Here is a 21,474-nt window from a genome sequence, read left to right as displayed (position 1 = left end):
TGTGTCAAGCATGTTCCAAGTGATGGCGAGATGATTTGATTTGGTGCTGGTCCCAGCTAGGACAAAATAACGCAGATGATCCACTGCATTGGAGGGCCGTGGATCAATCTCATCTCGCAGACATCAGCTTTACCGTCTGCGTCAGATTCATTAGCATTCAGTTCATAGCGGATAGAAAAATGTCCAGTGATGATGTTCATAACGGGATTATTTGTTCACAACATAACATTGTTAGCCTAGAGATTTGTTTGACGTCTCTGTGAAATTTATGTAAATGCCAGTGTGTTGTGAAAAGCCGTTTAAAGGGAGATTGGAAAAACAGGAGCTTTTATCCGATATACGTTTGATTACTTCATGTGTTGCCTGGGGAATCAGATCTGATGACTGCTAATGCCATATGCTTTACTGTATGATTTCAATGTATCGAACTTGCTTCAAATAGTTTTCTCTCTCTCTCTCTCTCTCTCATATAATTAGGTAGATGGTGCAAGCTGGCTGTTTTGATAGACATGCAAAAAACAGATCTTCCCCTTTGTTATTCTAAGCAGCATGTGTCATATTGGCTAAACTCTGCACGTAACCGTTTTATCTATAATTTAAAATAATATGATCATGTCTTATTTCGTGATTCACTGATTTTAAAACTCCCCATTGACTATTATTGCAGCTCTGCCCAACATGCTGATGGATTTATTTGCTCCAATGAATTAATCATGAATTTATCAAACAACAGATGAATGTAATTTGACGAAGACCCTTTGTAAAACTGGAGAGTAGGAAAAATAAATGGTATAAATGGAAAACACAGCCGAGCAACTGTTCAATGTGACTCGTGATAACCGCAAGGGTCAGAGGATGGTGTGTGATATCAGAGGTCTCAGTTTCCCTCTGGGCCGGAAAACCCCCTGGTCTATGAGGAGCGGTTAACCTGCTACACAGCTGTGGAGAGCTGATATCACAAACTAGTTCAGGTACAGTGCATCCCAGACTAGAAATACTGTGTGAAGCTCTGAGCTTAAGCTTCTGCTTGTGAAGATATAAGAGATGAAGATAATCACCAGGAATAGTGATTCTAGGACTTCTCTAAAGAGGTGTTAACAAGAAAGTAATAGCACATGTCAATGTGATTCAATGACCATTTACAACATCCATCTCATCCATTGGTAATCCAGTGACAAGTGATTTGAAATATTCCTGCATCAGTAATCCCATACTTTAATACGTTATAGGAAGCAATAGCATTATAAATGTCATGTGGTCACATGCACTTCTACAAAACCAGTTCGAATTTAAAATAAAAGACCAATTTAAGTTTTTGTTATAGCAACACCAAAGAGTTTTTTTTTTTACCTTAAAATAACATTTCCAAAAAAGTTTCAGTGGTTCATCCACTCAAAACAGGGTGAATGGCACTTTCACATTCGCTTTGCAGCCCTCTATCGGCCAAAACCGCACTAAAGAAGTTTCCAACTGTCGGGTAGTGGTCCTGTAGTTCGAGTGAAAACTACAAAAATCTGCTTTACGGCAGACCTACAATCCAATCAGAGCCAGCTATGCTGCAGTATTTACGACAGTGGTAATGAACAATTACGCTTCTAACCTGTAGGGGGAGCAAAGAGCAATACTGTAAGTCTTTAGTGTTGCTTTAATAATATGAAATGATGACAAAGTTTTAATTCATAATTACTGTAATTATGACGATAAATAAATTACAGTAAAAAGGCCACTTTTATGCCCAACTTACCTTTAATATGCTACGTACACACCGCCAGCGACTTTGTCGTTTTCAATGACTTCGTTAAGAGGCGTTTTCTAATTCTGATTGACCTATTAACAAACAAATGAGTAAATAAATGATGGTAGTCGCTCCCGAAAGTCGCTCATTTTTTGCATAAAGTTGAACTTTCGTGTAGCTGGATGTGTCCCATCCAGTCGGACACTGTCACTCGTGTTGCCAGAAGTCACCAAGATTATATTAAAATGAATCAGATTGCATTGCTTTGTTTTTGCTAGTCGCTGGCGGTGTGCACGCAGCTTTACTCTGGATGTGTTTTTCATTCAAAGTAGTTTCATGTACATTTTGCATGAACATTTTAAGCGACTTACAGTGCATTCTTTTTTTCAGAATGTAGGACTGCAACTATCAAAGGTCTCGTACACACTGCAAACTTTCGGGAGTGACAACTGTATTTAAATGCGGGAGTGAATCCCCTAAATGTTCGTTTCAAGTCTGTACGGAACAAGACTCACTCCTGAAAATGTGATGATTGACACAGAAATAACCATAGCAACGTTCTGCCGTCTCGCATGCTCATCACTCGGAGCTGTGACCAAAATAATTTAATAGCATTGTGTTTTGCAATAAACCTCCATCTTGACATTGTGTATTGTATGCTTTAATGAGACTGCTTCACAGCGTGCGGTCTTGCAGGGTTGCCAGGTCCTTGTCTTTTTTGCTGCTTAACCGTTTATGGCTTTTTGCTCATGAAGCGATCAAGTTTTTGGTGTTAATAAAGTGTGATGGTGCCGGTCCCAATATTTTGATCTTTGAGGTAAAGCATTTAGATATATTTTTGTTTATTATTGGATTTTTCTTGTTCACTGTTGTTTTTGTGCAAGATCTGGCAACACTAGTCAGGAAAGGCTCGTGCCTCTGTTATTTTCTGAACCAGACATACAGAAGACTTTTTCCCCTTCTAGGAATGTATTTTTTTCAGAAGAGAGACCTGTCCTGTTTATGATGAACGTTTAAACACTTGATTAACTACTAGTTGTTCAGTTCGGTTATGTACACACTAAGCAGAGTTTCTGTAAATGCGGTTGTCACTACCTGCATTTTGCGGTAGTTAATTCGGTTGTAGAATGCGTGTCAGTTCTGTAAATTACTGAACTGTGTGTGTACAGAACAGGATCAAGCATTAAAAGGTGAAGTGACAACCGAATTAATATGCAGTGTGTACGGGACCAATTATTTTCCTAATCAATTAATTAGGGTATTCACGTGTAGAAATATACTTTTAAAAGTGCAAAAGCCACACAATACTACAGTTTTACTAATATAATATTTTTGATTTTGATATTAAAAATTTTTTTAAACAGATGCTTAGTTTGTGGTTCACTATTTCTATAAAAACCCAACAACAATTAAACAAATGAAGAGTTTCGTTGCAAAATAATAACATAATAATAAACATGTTTTGACAAAATTTTTAAAAACGGAGTTATCTCGTTTTGCAACGAAACTCTTCAAATACAAACTCACTTTTGTTAAAGGAAATACAATCTTTATTAACCAGCGTTCCTTTGCGCTTTCAGTCATTGTCCTGTCAGGGTTGCCAGATCCGTGTAACAAACCAGCCCAATGGCCATTTAATTCATTCCCCGCCAGCCCCCCCCCTTTTTTTTTGAAAAGTTGATTTTCACAAAAGTTTTACAAAATGCCTTCCAGGAAAATTTTCTAAGAAATATATAAACATACAAATATATCAAATTAATGAACAGACCCTCTGCTTTCAAACAAACAAACAAAACGGTAAAAAAAATTCATCCTATCTTTATATATTTCATTCCTAGTTTAAAACTCTTAAATATGGGTATTTTTCTTCAAAAATACAAAAAACCTTTGCAAAAAGCTGAAAATTTTGCATTTTTGTGAAGGAATTTTCTTAGAGATCCAAACAAGAGTGATTATCAAAACATACACGGAGTGTAAAATAAATAAATAACTTTTTGCTTTAGTTTTTAATAATTTTTTTAAAAATTGGGTAAGAGTGGATTGGCCATCTAGTGGATAATCACGGTATTACAGATTACTTTAAAAACTCATCAGGAACATGTTTTTTTTTCATGTTTTCTCTTAATTGACGAGAGAACTCGGCAATGGCGGGGAAGGAGTTAAAATTAGTCCAAAAGCATCCTAATGACTACTCACAGCTCAAATACCAACAACTAATGAAACAAATTCTTTCATCTTTAACCCGCAGAAAAACATAAACATGCAAAAACAGTTGAAAAGTAGCCCAACTCAGAACGTCAGCTAAAGGGCACGGACCTGGCAATGTTGCCTTGCTTTTAACCAACCTGTTCACGTGAGAAGAAGCGCCTGATAAATGTGCAGCATATGTAAAAAACGCGCCTGACTTTGAGCGCACCGTCTGCATTGTAGTGCCTGACTTTAATTTTAAGCACACAGCTTCCGCTGTATAAATAAAACGCATGTGCGCTGTCCGCTGTTAACTCTTTCACCGCCAGCGTTTTTAAAAAAAGTTGCCAGCCAGCGTTTTTCATGATTTTCACCAAAGTTTAATGCCTTCCAGAAAATGTTCTTCTTTAAATATATAAACATACAATATACCAAATGAAAGAACAGACCCTCTGCTTTCAAACAAAAAAAACCCTTTCATCCTACCTTTAGTGGTTCTTTTGCAATCAGCTTTTGAATATGGGTAGGTTTTTGCAAAAACACCATATTTTGAGCAAAAAGCAGAGATAATTCCATTTTTGTGACGGACTTTTCATAGTGATCCCATTCAGAGCGATCTTTAAAACAGACACGGACATGCAGCCGCTTGCCATAGGGCAATACTTCCGGTTTTAAAAAGTTCGGAAGGGGCGCCACCTGGTGGATAATAGCGGTATTGCGGAAAGACGGAAAATCTCGTCATTGGCGGGGAAGCGTTTTCTCTTAATTGACGAGATATCTCGTCAATGGCGGGGAAAGAGTTAACAAATTTCATTGTCGATTTTATCGATAAGTTGTTGCTGCCCTATCACAATGTGTATCTTAGGATTGAGACAACAGAAAATTCCCAAAAATACTATCTGCAGTTGTTGTTTGTAGTGACTCTTAGTGTGGCTAATCCGCATATTTAAAACGTAGCAAAGTGATCAAAGGGACTTACACTTCACAACTCATCCAGTCAGCTCCAAAGAATAAAAAAAAAATCAGCTGCTGCTTCATATCACATACCCTTTCCCTCACAAACGATCACGCATTCGAGCTATTTATCATCAGGCCGGTACTTCACATTGCCAGGAGTCATTTGTTCCAGATCACAACGATGCTGCTTGTCAACCAAACAGAGTTTCAATCAAAGTTCATTTCGCAGATGTCTACAGCCACATCCAAGAATCAGCATATTTCATCTTATTCGTTGCATTGTGTTTGTTTACCAGTGGGAGGAACAAAGGTTGGCTGAGCTGTGTGTTTGTTTAAAGCTTGTTGCCAAATGTCTTCATCGGCCCCACTGTGAAATTGCATTACACACTCAGTGAATATTAATTGACGCCATTTGGTATTGGACAAACGAAGTTAGTGAGCGTCAGAGAGAGCTGCGCGAGTTTGTTAGCGTTGTAGTGGATGAAAGTGCATTAAGCGAGAGATTTAGTGAACTGCACCACCTATATAGAAAGTTGAAAGCGAGCTGTGTGACACACTTTCTTGATTTCTGAACAAAACATTTGTATGTGTTTGTATTCAAGTGCTGGACTAGAAAGTACGGAAAAGAACAAAGAAATAATGGGTATACAGTATGTATTAGTGTTTCTCCTATATCAGAACAATGGTCAAAAAATAGTCCCTAGCTGTTACTGGGCCAAACCACTTTCAAAAAGTACACTTTTTTTTAAAGAGTTCAAATGAGGCGTGTTCCGGCGCAAACAATCCCTGATGCTATTTTGCAGTTTCAAAAAACAATTGCGCCATTGACCAAAAAACAATAGTCTGAAGTCAGTGGCGGGTTGCGCCTGGTTCATTATGCTATTTTAAGGGTGCATGCTTGACCATAATGTACAACGAGTACACACTTTGCTTATCTAATCTACACAGATGCAACAGTTATTTTTGCAAATCATAAATTGTTACAATAAAAAATATTAACACATGAGATAAGGGAAATCATAGTGGTGAGCATTGTGGTGATAGTTTTTATTTATTGTGTGGCTGCGTTAAAAAATTTTCATACAAATAACGATTAAAATATTTTCATAATTTTGTTGTGTGGCTGTATTACGTTTATTTTATGTAAATAATAATTAAAATGTTTTCATAAGAAACCTTAATGTATGTGAACTTGATTTGTAAGTGTTCTTTGGGGTTGGACCTTGCTTGCGTTTCTTGGGTCCGATTTCAAAGCCCCCAAACCCTTTCAGTGGTGAGGGTGGATGCAGCGATGTCCTCTGCTGGCGTCAGGTCATGTGTAGAGGCAGATCCACCTCCCGTTACACGACGTGCCCGATTTATGCTGGCAAGCTTGGGATTCCCCCGTCTCCTGACATCATTGTAGCCCTTGGCGCAACGATGGGGATGCCAGCTGATGAGACAATTGTGGCTATTTGGGCGGGCTTCTCCTATCCCCATACAAAACAACTTCTCTGTCTTTGACTGCTCTTACAAGAACGTCGGTCTCCTCGGCTGTGAACCGCTCCTGGCGTGCGCCTGGTAAATCCATCATTATAATAGCAACCCGCCATTGAACTTGCGCCCTTGCGTTTAAAGGGAATGTTGGATAGCGTTCTGATTGGTTTATTTGACGTTACGCTCAAACCACACCTATGAATAACGAACCTACTTCAGACCAACCCCATATTGATTTGCGCCTGGCGCAAGAGTTATTTCTCCCGCCGGGAAAATAGCAACAGCACCCAAGATCCGCCCACAAAGTCACTTGCGCTTTGCGCTTCGCACTTGCGTTTCAGATCGTTAAAATAGGGCCCATGGTCTGTTTACACACAGAGAGAGCTACTGAAAGGAGCTGCTCTGTGAAACAGCCAATCAGAGCAGAGCTCAACATTATTATTCATGACTCTTTCAAATAAGGTAATAATAGACCATTTCATTCTAAGGCCAAATCCCAGGGTTGTAAATGGACATGTAAAACAATCTCTGGATAATTTTTGCTTTTAATAAAGCCACATACCTTATATGTAGATATTAGAGAACAATTTAACAGATTATTTCAATGCATTCTTTGGCACCTTTAATATATTAAAGGTTCTCTAAGCGAATTCACGCGTTTTAGACCATAAAACATTTTTTGTTACATACAGCACACATCTCCTCACTATCTCTGCTTGCTACCTGACCGCTGATCAAACTGTAAAAAAACGCGATCTCTGTAGACAGAACAGGCTCTACAAACTTCAATATACACACAGTGGCCAAACCTGCACCACGAAACAAAACAAAGTTTTACAGCCAATAAACGGCAAGAAGGATTTGGGGGTGGGGGTTGGTCGCGTTCATGAAAGCACGGAAGGGAGGGGGAGGGGGAGGAGTTAGCTACGATCCGTTTGTTTGAAAACAGTTCAAATATCAACAACAAGTGACGTCAAACATATTCGCTTAGAGAGCCTTTAAGTAGCAAACATATGTTGTAGTTACTACTGCAAACACACTGTACTCACTATCCATGAACCTGTTTGGCTTCATTTTGAAGACTTCAGGGAAACACAGAATGCTATAATAAAATAACGCTATAATAAATAACGCTATAGTAATAAAGTCTTTTCCACCATAGTCCAAATAAAAAACTAATGAAATGTAAGGAGACATGGATATGCTGTTAAGTGAATACATTTGCATACCCATTTTTTTTTTAATACTGGCCTTTAGAAGATACACAAGATAATAAAAAACAACATGCAATATTCATGATTCCTTTTTTAATGATAAACATCTTGCAAATTGTGTAAAGGGTATGAAATTGTATGCACTCAACTGTATGTGATGTAAATGAAAAAGAAATATGGTTTATTATTTAACTCTTGTCACATTTCATTTTAAACAGCTCTGGTGTAAATAAATACAATTAATGAAACCGTACAAGCTGTGTGTAAAGAAAGCAGTTAAGAAACATAAAGCAACATCCTCTGACTTTCTGCCTCTCTCTCTCTCTCTCTCTCTCTCTCTCTCTCTCTCTCTCTCTCTCTCTCTCTCTCTCTCTCTCTCTCTCTCTCTTTCTCTGTCTCTCTCTCTATCTCTCTCTCTCTCTCTCTCTCTCTCGTCTCTGCAGGGAGAAGGAGCGAAATCTCGCCGGGGTGGGGCAGCCTGTGATTCAGCCTCAGCGTCCAGACGGACCCAGATTCACTGGAGGAGGCTTCAGTCTAAAGCAGCACAACAGGATGACACTTCAAGTCCTCGAGCAGCAGTCCTAATGCCGACCAGAACCCCCGGAGACCCACTTCACCATCATTCACTCTTATCAAATGTATTTATTCAGCACTGTTGGTTTCAGTCCACAGCTTTGAGGAATACACTGTGCTTTTCTCCCCTTCTGGAATAAAGTCAAATCTGTTATTTTCACCGAAAGGTTTCGGTTTCATTTGTACTAAACACTCATACTGTACATGTAGTCCCGTTTCTTGTTATGTATACGATGTCTCTGATATAGTGTGCTGTAGTTTGGAGTGTGCAAGGGTATGCCTTGTGTGTTTATCACACCCGGTGTCACAGCATTTGTATCAGCATGAGTGTTTTGTATGTGCCGGTGCTTCGTTTGGTATACGTGCATTTGTTTGTCAAACAATGCATGGCCTATTTTTTTTTACAGTGCATTGTTGTAATTTTAAAGGCACAATCATTCCTGTGCAATGATTTTTTTGACATTGGAAAAGCTGGGTTTCCCGCAGAAAATGTGTTATTTAAGGTGGTAGGGTTTGCCGCCACGGGGGGGCATACCTGTCTCCTGTTTTGGCCGGGAAAGTCCCGTATTTTACCCTTTTTTCCTCCTGAATTAGTATTTTCTCGTAAATCTCCCGTATTTTAACCCGCGTTATTAAAAAATAATAATACCCCCGGCAGAGAAAAAAAAATATTCCCAATCTTTGTGGGCAAACCGGCCCACATTGCCATGCGGCAAGTCTCGGTGCTCCATATGACCAGTTCGCTACTGCAATCACGTAACCTCTATATGTAGAAAAAAAATCTCACCGGCCCACATAAAAAATGACACGGCCCCTGTGGCATTTGCCAGAATTGCCAGATGGTCAATCCGTCCATGTCCTTCAGTCACCGACGGTGGACCACGTCTCTTTCTTTCTCTCATTTCGGTCGTGTGGCGCGTTCCCGCTCGCGATGTGAAGCGTATCCGAGATACACTTGATGGCCTTTTGTGCAGCGTTTTTTTTTTTTGGACGACCTAGTTAAGGCGGTAGGAAGAGAATAAGGCTGAAGAGCCTAATGCACTGGCTACACGTTTAGAAAAAAGGTACACAGGTTGTCACTACAGTAGGACGGTACCTTTTAAAGAGGTCCTAATTTGAACCATTTTGGTACAGATATGTACCTTTAAGGTACCAGTGTGTACCTCTAACTAATGTGTACCTCTGAATTACCAATATGCATCTTTTAGGTACTTTTGAAAAAGACACTGCACCAACTTTTGTATCTTTTTGTAGCTTTTTTTTGAGAGGAACTATGAAACAGCCATTGTCTCGTGTAGTGGGATCAAACCGTGTCACTGCTTTGTAACATTGAGCTTTACCTTCGCTCACTGCCATTAATGAGAAAGTGTTCAGGAGCGGGCTACTGAGAATTATCGCAAACCTAATAGTCATAAAATCTAATTTACGTGAGGAATGAGATCTCATTTAAATCCAGATGGTAATTACTTTACACAGAACCCAAAGTGTAGAGTATAAACTACCGAAACGATCTGAATTCAGTTAGACTTACTGAATATAAAGTACTGCATTGCGTCACAAGCTAGCATCAAAATGGACACAGGTGTAGTATTTTATCTTGCTGCATGTTGCAAAATATATTATAGTAGTTTGGATGTTATACCACCCCTATGGAGGGCTCTTTAAAAGCATTAACTTGTATTTTATAATGCTTTTTGAGTCATAACTCAGGATAGCCACCAATAAAGGGATATTGGGACTATGTGTGTTTCTGTGGTCCCATTAGCCAATCAGCATTCTGAGAAGTGTGGTCACTAAGCTTGATCTAGGTCTATGTGCTGTAGTCCCTTTTGTGAGTTTTTGTATGTGCTTCCCATTACTCTGGTTCTTTGTTGGTCATTATTTTTGGCTCTTTTTCATGGTTAGATTCGTTGTTTTTCCAAGGCACTAATGGTGTGTGCACACCAAAAGCGAAGTGAATGCATTACTCACTCCTCTAGATAATTGTTTGTTGCATGACTCGAGCGAAAATAGACAAAGCTCTCCGTTTTTAATACAACCGGATGTGTCAAACCACATTAAACACTTCACTAACTGGGTTGCGCAAAAAAGCGCCACATGAATTTCCAGCTCGAGTTGAAATTGGGACAAAATATTGCGTCATTGGCAGTGTACGAGCCAAATTAGCGTCTTTTCACGTCTTTGCATTGACTTTGTATGTCATGCGCAAATAGCTAAATTTACTTTTGGTGTGCACACACACTTACTATACAGTATGTCGATCATTTGCACTTTTACAGGACAGCCGATATGTATCAGGGGTGGGCATTTCTGGTCCTGAAGGGCCACTGTCTTGCAAAGTTTAGCTCTAAACCTAATCAAACAGACCCGAATGTAATTTCCAAGTAATCCTGCAGCCTCTGATTGGGATTTTCAGTTCTGTTTGATTAGTTTTGGAGCTAAACTTTGCAGGATAGTGGCCCTTCAGGAGCAGAAATGCCCACCCCTGCCATATATGGTAATCGGGAAGCAGGGGGCTGTGGTTGTTAAAGTGGTTAAGTTTTAATTTGTGACGCGAGTACACTTTTTTGCTACTGTTGCTTTTGATAAGCCTAACATGCTTTTGCTCTTCTTTTCTTTTTCTGACAGTAGCCGTATCACTCTCACCATTGTCTTTGTAGGGTGGAGTTTGGAAATGGGGGCGTGTCTTGCATGCATTTGAGAATGGCTGACATTGCACGCACCAATTCACTTTGCCTGTGCTTTTGTTATTAAAGCTACAGCAAAGCAACCAATAACCTTTGCATAGGAAGCGTGCATATGATGCCTTAAAATGTTAAGGTGTTTGGAGCCGAGCAGTTCAAGTATGTGAAATGTCTTTCAGATTACAGAGCTGATGAACCCTCTGAACAACTGTAAATGTCAAGTGTGTGATTTCAGAGTTTCAGGTCGTTTTATATTTGGCACACTGTTGTTTTTGGATCTGGTTGGTTTTTACTTGCAAATGGCTGTCCTCAAATGACTGGAAATCCTCTGTTTAAGTTTTGATGTGTTAGCACTTTATTGGGAAGAGATAAAATGACGTTTAACAAAGATAAATGAAATTGCTTCCCAGTTCGCTTTTGAATCATAACCTTTTCAAGATATCGGATAAGCCTGAGTAATTACATAAAAGGGCTACGGCTGCTGCCGAGATTATATTGAATAATGTGCTGTTTTGCAAATACTGTATCTTGATCTTGTTGTGATATAAATGATAGTGGTTTTGACTAAAGAGAGCTGTATGCTTATCTACTGTATAAGCACCTGAAAATTGCTGCAGTTATATATTGGGCTTTGTTTGGAAAGCAAAAACAGATCTTCTTTTTTTCTTATTTGTAATTTAAGGCAGGGGATCTGATTTTGAAAAATGCTAATAGTAGTCTACTAGCACTGAAATTACGATCCCACCCTCCATTTAAATCGCCATCCAAAGCCACGCCTCCTCCAAAACACAGAAACATGCAAGATCACACATCCAGGGTCCACATCCCATATCTCATTTACCAGTGAGAAAACTTTGCAGTACAAAGTGAATAACATTACCAAAATAACAAACATAAACAACTGTTTTAAATCGTATTTAGTTAAAGCACGTTTTCGGTCCTTTAGACGTAACATAGTAGTATATAGTTACACTAGTTCGTAAAGGAATACAAACTTCATAAGGAACACAATGTTTCATCAAAGTAGAATGTCTTAATCCATCTCAATACAAACATATTGCGTACAGTACCTACCTTACCAAAATTAACATTGCAACGACCCTTTCAAACCCTTTGCCTCCCGCAGCTGTTTTTATCTCGTGGTAAAGCAGTAAAGTTACCGATGTTAATTTGGGTTTTTGCTCTTTGCTGATCCAGACGTTTTTTATCGTTGTTTCAAAAAAAGTCTTTCATTTTGTCGCTCCTATGCAGGTTGTCAAAAGTTTGCCATTATCCCTCTGTTTACAGACGGGAGATGAGCGCACATGAATGCGCTGATGATGTATAGTGTCTGCGTGAACAGGGTGCGCAGTGGCATCCAAAACCCGTTCACAGATGAAAGACAAAAATTGCATGCGTCCAATTATTGCGTTCATTCCGAGTTCAATGATTTTTTGGTCCTACGCTTTTCACAGATGACATATATTTATATAAATACATTTAAACAACTTAACGTAGTGATTGCTATGAATATGTGAGGAGAGTTTTAACCAGAATAACTAAAAATGTTTCTGGATCAAATCAGATACCCTGCCTTTAAATTCCAGTCTGTTTAGTTTTTGTATCAAAAAAGTTATTCAGGTCATTCACGGTTTACAGAATCGATCCAAACCCATATGTTTTGATTATTTTCATATCAATATATTTTTAATTAGTATAAGAATATTAGAATAACACAATATTAAAATACATTCATTTCTCTTGTCCTTTCCTCATACAGTATGTTCAATAATGTGAGATTTACTACATACTTAATAGTGAATGAGTGAACAAGTCAGCAGTTTTGGATATATGTATGCATGAGATGCCTATGTCTGCAGTTTTCTTAAGCGGCAAGATATCACAATAGATAAAAGAGGGAAAATTTCTAGTTGCTTTCACACTGACAGATACTATCAGCTATATGAGGAAGTCTGTTGACATCAAGCTTACATCATTACAACATCAAATGATATACAATGTATATCTTAAAAAAAAAATGTTGTGCTTCCTTGAAACTTAAAATATAATGAATTGTTTTTAGTTGAATTAACTTAAAATATTAAAGGCGGGTGCATGCTTTTCGAAAAACACTGGAAAGGGGAGTCAAGCCGACTACCAAAACACACTTGTGGCCAATCAGCAATAAGGGGGGTGTCTACTAACCAACATCGTTGCCTGGGTTAGGTATGTGTGGGGCGGGTCTATCAAATGAAGGTCCAGATTCTATTGGGGTAGGGGCATGTTTGTTGGGTGATTTCAAATGTCAACATTGGCTTTCAGAGATCATGCATCCCACCTTTAAGGCAGCTTAATTAAGTTTAAACAACAAATATTTTTCAGATAGACAGATTAGATATCATCACTTTCATCACTTTTTTAATGTGGACAGTCATTTCTAAAAATCGGATTTTTTGCGCAGCTTGTAAACATGTAAGCTCTGATAAGCATTTTATCTAGATCTGTGTTGGTATGGATAGCTGGGAGACAAAGGGACCATCTGACATTATAGAGCCCAGGGGAGTAGAATTAAGTATGTGTATTTACCACCACACAATCAGGGATTGCTACAGTCTGCCCTATGACGTCCATGCAGAATATCACTTTGAGTTGCAAGTACATCCCCCCTAGCCCACCCTGAGGTTAAATACTGCAGTTGAGAGAATAATAACGAATCACCCTGACTTCAAGCCCTTATCCCAGTTATTCTCAAACTTTTTGGGCATGTGGCCCCCTCTTGTGTACGGTGCATCCCTTCGTGCCCCCCAAAGAAAATGTATGAAATAAAATTTAAATTTGAATTAAACAAAACATAAAATGATTCAATGTAGTGCTGTTGGTTAGTAGCCTTATTTTTCAAAAGTTTATTTATACAGAATTTATTATAAACGAATGGAGTTTATAAAATGTAATAAAACTGAGGCCACTCTGGCTCAATCTTGCAGCTCCCTGGCTCCCGTTTTGAGAACCACTGCCTTATCCTTCATGTTAAAGGACAAGTTCGGTATTTTACACTTAAAGCCCTGTTTTCAGATTGTTTATGGTGAAATGGAACGGTTTTGACAGAAATTTCGACATATGCGGCTGCCCTGAGAATTTTCGGGTGTTTGTGTTTCATCTCACACCTCTACAATGGGTTTAATAGTGCAGTGAAACAATCCTTCCTAAAATGCATTAAACTTTCGTTTACAAAGACGTGAAACTCACCGAGTGGTCAGGGATGTTCACTGATATGCTCACACAAAAATCACTGCAAAAGATGTTTTCCAACAGCTGTTTTAGCATTCGTTGTTAACTTGTGGACATATTTTTCCAAACGCTTCACACCCGTACAGTCTTCCGCTGAGAGCTTGAATAATAGACACTCCAGCCCAGGTGGTGGCGCTAATGCGCCATTGCCAATTGCAAGAATAGAAACAAAGTTCCCGGCGCGGAGTAATACCGTACCTCACAGCACATTTAATACAAGTCAATGGAGTTGGCAAAAACTACGATAAAACACCTGTTGGAATGCGTATTTTGCAGCGATTTTTGTGTGAGCATATCAGCGAACACCCCTGACCACTCGGTGAGTTTCACGTCTTTGTAAACGAAAGTTTAATGCATTTTAAGAAGGATTGTTCCAGTGCACCATTAAACCCATTGTAAAGGTGGGAGGCGAAACACAAACACCCAAAAATTCTCGGGGCAGCCGCATATGTCCAAATTTCAGTCAAAACTGTTCTATTTCATCATAAACAATCTGAAAACAGGGCTTTAAGTGTAAAATACCGAACTTGTCCTTTAACTAACTAAGTCTTTAGGCCAAACCACAAAAATTGTTTAAAATTACTTTTATAATAGAATTTACACATATGTAAGTTGACTAAATACTGTTAAAGTTATTTGGCCCTATTTTATAAATCTAAGCGCATTAACCGCACAGCGCATGGTCTAAACGGGCGTGTCCAATTCCAATTTTGCTAATTTAGCGATGGAAAAATGGTTTGTGCGCCTAGCACACAGTCTAAAAGGGTTGGTCCTATTCTCATGGTTAGATTTTGGGTGTAACGTGCAATAAACCAATGAAAGTCTCAGCTCTCATTCCCTTTTAAAGCCAGTTGCACTGGCGCCATGCCGATTCAATATTTAGATGGCAGAGTTTGTAAACTGAGAAGTTAACGACTAACTTGTTGTTATGACGACGTGTGTTACGTGATGTATCAACATGGTGGATGTAGTACGTCCGAATTCATTCATACCTCTTTAACTTCATCTAATTACTGTCACAGTATGCGATTTCGGAGCAGGTGTGTCTTTTGTTGTGGTTGCATAAATATGAGTTCCCAAAAAATGCCCATTGGGATTTGATGGACCTCATGAGATCTAGGTAATTGGCTCTGTTTTCATACTTTTAATAACTAGGGGAAAATTTTTTTCCTTCCTTTAAGCATGATTATAAATTCCTAATATTTACAATCCCTCACAGCCTCCACCAGCCGATGATGTGTGTACGCTGTAATGTCAGAAGAGTTATAACAAAGCTTTTAACACAATTGAGAAATGTTGAATTAGATATGTTTTACTGGATGCTGAATTTTCATTCGCTTGTTTTAATAGACGTTGTATTTCTTCAGCACCATTTTTAGTTTTGTTTGTAATGATCCCATTTCTCCCTAGAGAGATGAATTTACTTTTATGATTCTCTCGTTCTCCGAGTTCCTTTATTATTGTGATTTCTTATGGACCAAGCGTTGTTTTAAATAAATTTTTCCCCCATGTTTGATCTCTACGTTAATGGCTATGTCCATACCATCTTTTGTAAAATACAGCTAAATGGTTCTCCATGAATCCAGTCACTGAATCACACACTCTTAAAATAAAGGTTCTTTGTGAAACCATAAAGCCAAAAATGGTTCTTGTATGTCATTGTGTAGCACTTTTATTTTTAAGAGTGTAAAAACCGGCCACAGTAGGTCTATATTTATTGACTTATACATACAGTATTGCCTACAACATTGAAAAAAAATGTGTGAAAATCTCAAGCTCCATTTAAAATGAAGAATCAATATGCAAGTACTGATGAGTATCTTGGTCTGTGACTGTTTATAAATGATTTCTTCCACATTACGATATTTTTTGTTTCTGGGACTGCGAACAAAATTGCATACTGTGACTGTGTACTAAATTAGATGAAGTACCTGCTCATTGACTGTTAAAACAGTATGGACTATAAATAGTATGAATATGGATAGTATGAATGAATTCAGACGTATACTATATCCGGCATGTTGATACATCACGTGACAAACGTCATCGTAACAACAAGATAGTCGTTAACTAGAATGACGTCAAACAAGCACAATTTAACCACAAGGGACAGATGTTTAATATATGTATTTGCTTATATGTATATATGTATTTGAATAGAGCCACATTATCGCTTTTGGACATTTTTGACCTCTCCCGGGGACTCACGGTATAGTAGTGTCCATCGAATTAACATTTGGGGATCTTGCCGGAAGTAGTAGGTCATCGGGGTACTTTGGGCCTACTGTTTTAAAAAAAAAAAAAACGACAGATTCGGACATACTACTCACCTCGCCTCTTTTTCGTCTTCTAAATAGTATAGAAGTAGGCAGTTTTGGATGCAGCCAAAGACTTTATATTCACCTTAATGCAACGTATTAACAAAATAAACAATGATAGAGTCATTGGTCAGTTTGCAAGTCTGTCAAATGGCTTTTCTTATCTAAGTTGGCGTTGTCATGGCCAAAATAAGCTTTGGCTTAAATTCTGGCCAAGTGAGATTGCAAAACCACTTATTATAAGCTATTCAAATAAAGGGTTGCACAAAGAAAAGGATGCAGAATAAATGAAGGCAAAGACCACATCTGAGGTATAATCGACAACTTCATGCTACACCAAGCAGACCACGATTTAGTCAACAGTTAGCATGCCTAGCATTAGCATGCAGAACTGCTTAAAGCAACTTTGTTAAGTTAAATTAAAGCATCACAATTTGCTATCTTTTTCAAATCAACTATTTGTGACCCCATCCATAAAATCCAAGTTAAAGTCTCATAATCTAAATATGAGTTAAGGAGCATCAAAGTTTGTTTCAGTCATTGATTTCAATCTTTGACTCAGTATTAAAGATATCAAGGTTGTATTTTCAACAAATATCATGTTGAATGACTTTATTTACAAAACAGAAGCTTGATTTGCACAGACTTGATCACAATTTACTATACGTCTCGCAAAACTTAATGCATGCTACATGCTACAGTAATAATTGAAGAGTTTGGTTCCAAAACGCAATAAACGCCATTTTTGGAAAAAAAATAGTTACTGCCAAAATCAGTATATATCAGGTCAGTATTTAAAAGTAAATTCTTAATTTTACGCAAAATCCAATATCCGCCCTCTTATATTTGTCATATTTTCTCCCTTTTTTCCCAAAATGCAATAAACGCCACTCCTCCTTTTCTACAAAATGCAATAAATCCGCTCCACAAATTACAGCGCACCATTCCACGCAATGTAAACAAACAATGGCGGCGCGTTGAGTAAACAGAGTCTTAGTTTTCCTCATCTACTTTGTACTTCGTGATCAACAAACAAACAAAAACAAAATAATACTTTAATAGCATTGATAAACCTGTGATGGTTTTCTGTGATGGGAAAGAAACGTAAGCCATCAACATCTAATAATTTACGCGAGAGGCACTCGGGAGACGGGTGCTTGTTCTCCCGACAGCATCTAGCTTCTCTCGTGCTAACACATTGACCCCAGGGGATCTTACGAAAAACTTTCCATAATTTTACTCAAAGTCAACGAGAATCACAGCTGATCGCTGTGAAAAATGTTAAGCGATGACATCAAGTATAACTGCGCAGCAATGACAGTGTTTCTAATATGACAAAATAAGTGTTTTGATTAATGACATTAATGTTTATTTTTTAATCAGTGTGTACAACTGTTCAACTAAATGAATATAACATGGCAAAGATGAATGCATATTTATACATTGATTGAATAGATTTATAGAATTAAAAAAAAAAAACTTGTCATGGATTTATTGCATTTTGTGAAAAAAATAATTAGTTTTTATAATAAATCTTTGAAAATCATGTGTTTCATTATGTTTTTATAACCTAAAGATGCTATGTGAAAGTTTGTAACAGGTTGGGTTTTCATCTTGTCCCTTTCTTTGTATAGAAAACACATTTTTACCCAAATTTGTCAAAATGGATTTATTGCGTTTTGGAACCAAACTCTTCAATTGGTGTTAAATCACAGTCAAACACTACCTACTGTTAAGGGCTTATGAAATCATTTACATCACTTCCTACCCTGTCTACATTAACTTGCCGTGCTCTCATAAAAATAACTAAACTTGCAGGACCAAAGTCTCCGAATCTAGTAAACTAGTGAAGCACGGCCACTTTATTATTGGCACTCTAATACAGACAATAGACCAACTGTTGCCTCCCTGAATTGCCGTCAGTATTGCACACTGCCATATTGTCATGCAGTATGATGAGTCCAGGGTGATGTTCTCTCTACCTTTACGCTCCACAAATTGGGATTTATTGGTAAGAGATGTGGGATAATAATTAGATTCCCAAAAATGACATGAACAGCAATTTCTTTGAGTGTCTTTGCCGAGTTGGGAGTTTAATTAACTTAGATTTTCTACATTTACCGGCTCATTGGCATTTTTATTTCTATCCTAAAGATCCCACACAATCTCATTGCGGTTCGTACGTATTTTACGAGGTGGCTAATGGGGCAGTAAGAGTAGACTTTGAGCATGCAAATAAAATTTCGGACATTACTGCGAATATGGACGGGTAGCGTTATGTTCATTTTTTTTCAGTAGAGGTCACACCATGATGTTCCGATGTTCATACTGGTCTACATGATACGAATTTGCAGGTCACAGTTCACCAGATTTAAACTTTGGTATGCAGCGAAATATCGATGCATTCGCATGCATAATGTTAATGGAACGAAAAATTTTATGTAATGTGAGCTGTTATATTCAACACGCATGAACAACAATAGATGATAGATTAAAAACATTAGCCATGTTTCCATCACCATGATCTTATTTGCATTTTAAAGTATTGCATCAAAAACACCAAATTACGAATGAAAATCCCTTCATTTGAAAAATAGTTTTTACGCCAGTGGAGGTGGTTTTTGACATATTCAAAAAAGAGTAAATATGAATAATTAAAGATGGAAACACATTTGCTGAATTAATTCTGACATAATGAACATTTAACCCACGGGACTGATTGTCTAGCTGTTTCCACTGACATTGTTTTTAACATGCACAGGCTTCCCACGGGTCCTTGAAATCCTTGAAAGTTTGTAAATCTGGGGAAAAAAATTCAAGGCCCTGGGAAGTTTTTGAAAATCCATATCCCTGTGTAGTGTAGGATAATATCATAAAAATTCTAGACTTTTTAAGCACATGTGCTAAACTGTTCGCATTAAATGCTTATATCTTCTGTATGCGAATGTTGATTCATACCAAAATGCTTTTTTGCATAGTTGTGTTTGACAAATGAAAACGTCGTAACTGTTGTTCCCTGAGAAGGGAACGAGACGCGGCGTCTCCCTTGCCATACTTCCTGCGTCCCCGTAAATGCTGTTTGGCAATATTTCAGATAGCGATATACTTCCTGGCTCCCACGTCAACCTGTCTTTGTCGTTAAGCCTCACCATTGGTTGAATTTGATATACACATTCAGACGCACTTACCCCTGGAGGCATCCCCAAAGTGTCACCGCAGTGACGCAGCACGAGTTCCCTATAATCTTAAAAGGTAACCTTGCTCTCACTTGAAAATGTTTCCCCACATTTAGTCCTTGAATTTGAAGTTAACTAAGGTGTGGGAACCCTGCATGCATGGGGCTCGGCATCTCCTTAATGCCCTTGCTGCTAGCGCCTGCATCAAAAAGTCTGCATTCCTTCTTCTGTGCACAGCATTTAGTCTGGCATTTACAGCTGCGCTGCTAAAAATTAATAACTTGCCCCATCGTGACTACATGCACTCCTGTCTCAATTTTCCAAGCATGTCTTGTTTTTCTTTACTGTTGGTTACTTGGTTACCAACACCACCGTCATTCGCCGGAACAACTTAATTGAAGTGCACCTAATTCCCATTTGTTTGTTTTTTTTTTTTTTTTTTTTTGCAAATTTTGAAGATTAGCTTCACGTTTGGATGGAACCCAGCTATTGATACAAACCTTGTTTCACCGAATAAATCCAACAATTTGTCCTCGCTGAAAACCGCTCCTTTCACATGCCATTCCAAACTCCCACATCAAGCTGACCCGTCACTTTTTCAACCGTCAGTAAAAATGACCCAACCTGTAACATAAACCAATAAAACGACCCAATCAGCTTAACACTGACATTGGGTTGAAAAAATAACCCAAGGTTTTTACTGTGCACATATACATATATATTCAGCCTGCAATTTTGCTTGACTATACCACTGTTTCCTTTCAAGAAATGTATGAAGTCTTAAGTATCCCACTGGCTATTTAAAATCCTTTGACCCACTGTCCACATATCTAGAACCGCCGTGCACAGCCGAACCAGAGAGAAAACATGAATCAGGCTATGTATGATCACGAAAGAGAGGGATTTTAATGACAATGAACTCTCTGTGAAATGGAGCCGGCCCTCGTCTGAGCACCATTAACGCGACTGGTGCTGCTTCTGTACTATTTTTCCTTTTTTCTCTCACGCTGTCTCTACAGGATGCCCGGTGTAGTAAAGTTAACAAGCTGTGCTCACTACACTATACTATACAAATGGACGTACGTGTGTGTGGGTTTCTGGGACATGCGGGGGTTACGGTTACCTTCATGGTGTTTTTGACACAGCAGGTTTGTGTCTCCGGGGACGTCGGATCAGAAGCTATCGCATCCGACTTGTCCGAAGGCACAAGAAAAGCAAAAACTTTATCAATTTTGAGTGGATTATTTTTGGAGTAGGGAAATCCATTCGGCTCTGGAGTATTCACTTCATTAGAACTAATGATTCCGTTTGCATTATTGGAAGAAAGTCTGATCGGTCCAATTACATCTGCTGCGGAGCTGCTGGGATAATAATGAGACGCAGAAAGGGAGCTCGAGCAGTTAAAGTGAATGGGTGGGAATTCATTGGGGTAGCCTTGAGCGCATATGCATGCATGCTAACATGCACACGTGCACTAATGATAAGTAAACAGCAGGTTGCGCAAGTTAAAAGATCTCCCTAAAGAGCTCATCTCATCAAGGACACAATCAATGCGTAGACTGACTGCAGGCCAAGCAAACGCACTGCATACCTGCACAAAACGAATGCTGAATGGAGAGTTGTCTTAAGTGTAGAAGAGTATTACTCCTCATTTACAATTCTTTGTTTATTATTGATGTTTATACTAGTGATGCGCGGGATTGTAATTATTTGGCCTGCCTCGCACCACTATCTATTTTTACAACCCGCCCCGTGACAATTAAATAGAGATACTACGCATTTGTAATGTAAAGAGGATTTATTTCAGTCTTAAAGTGCTTGGAAACAGCCATTAGATTGCATCGCCCTGTAAACTGACAAGAACATACGCTTATGAACCATAGAAAC

General features: G+C 38.4%; 1 protein-coding gene across 1 annotated transcript in view; it reads left to right on the top strand.

The window, feature by feature from the left end:
* LOC135786148 (cilia- and flagella-associated protein 58) overlaps window positions 1–8,308 on the top strand; it is a 138,309-nt gene extending 130,001 nt beyond the window's left edge. The window contains exon 20 of the mRNA XM_065295840.2: window positions 8,013–8,308. Coding sequence (XP_065151912.2) covers window positions 8,013–8,154 — 142 coding nt within the window. The 3' untranslated portion in view covers window positions 8,155–8,308. The remainder of the gene's footprint in view (window positions 1–8,012) is intronic.
* The last annotated feature ends 13,166 nt before the right edge of the window (window positions 8,309–21,474 follow it).

This window comes from Paramisgurnus dabryanus, chromosome 4, assembly GCF_030506205.2.
Source record: "Paramisgurnus dabryanus chromosome 4, PD_genome_1.1, whole genome shotgun sequence".
In the NCBI taxonomy this organism is placed as follows: Eukaryota; Metazoa; Chordata; class Actinopteri; order Cypriniformes; family Cobitidae; genus Paramisgurnus; species Paramisgurnus dabryanus.
Note: the sequence above shows the minus strand (reverse complement) of the source record. Positions and strands in the feature narration are given on the sequence as shown.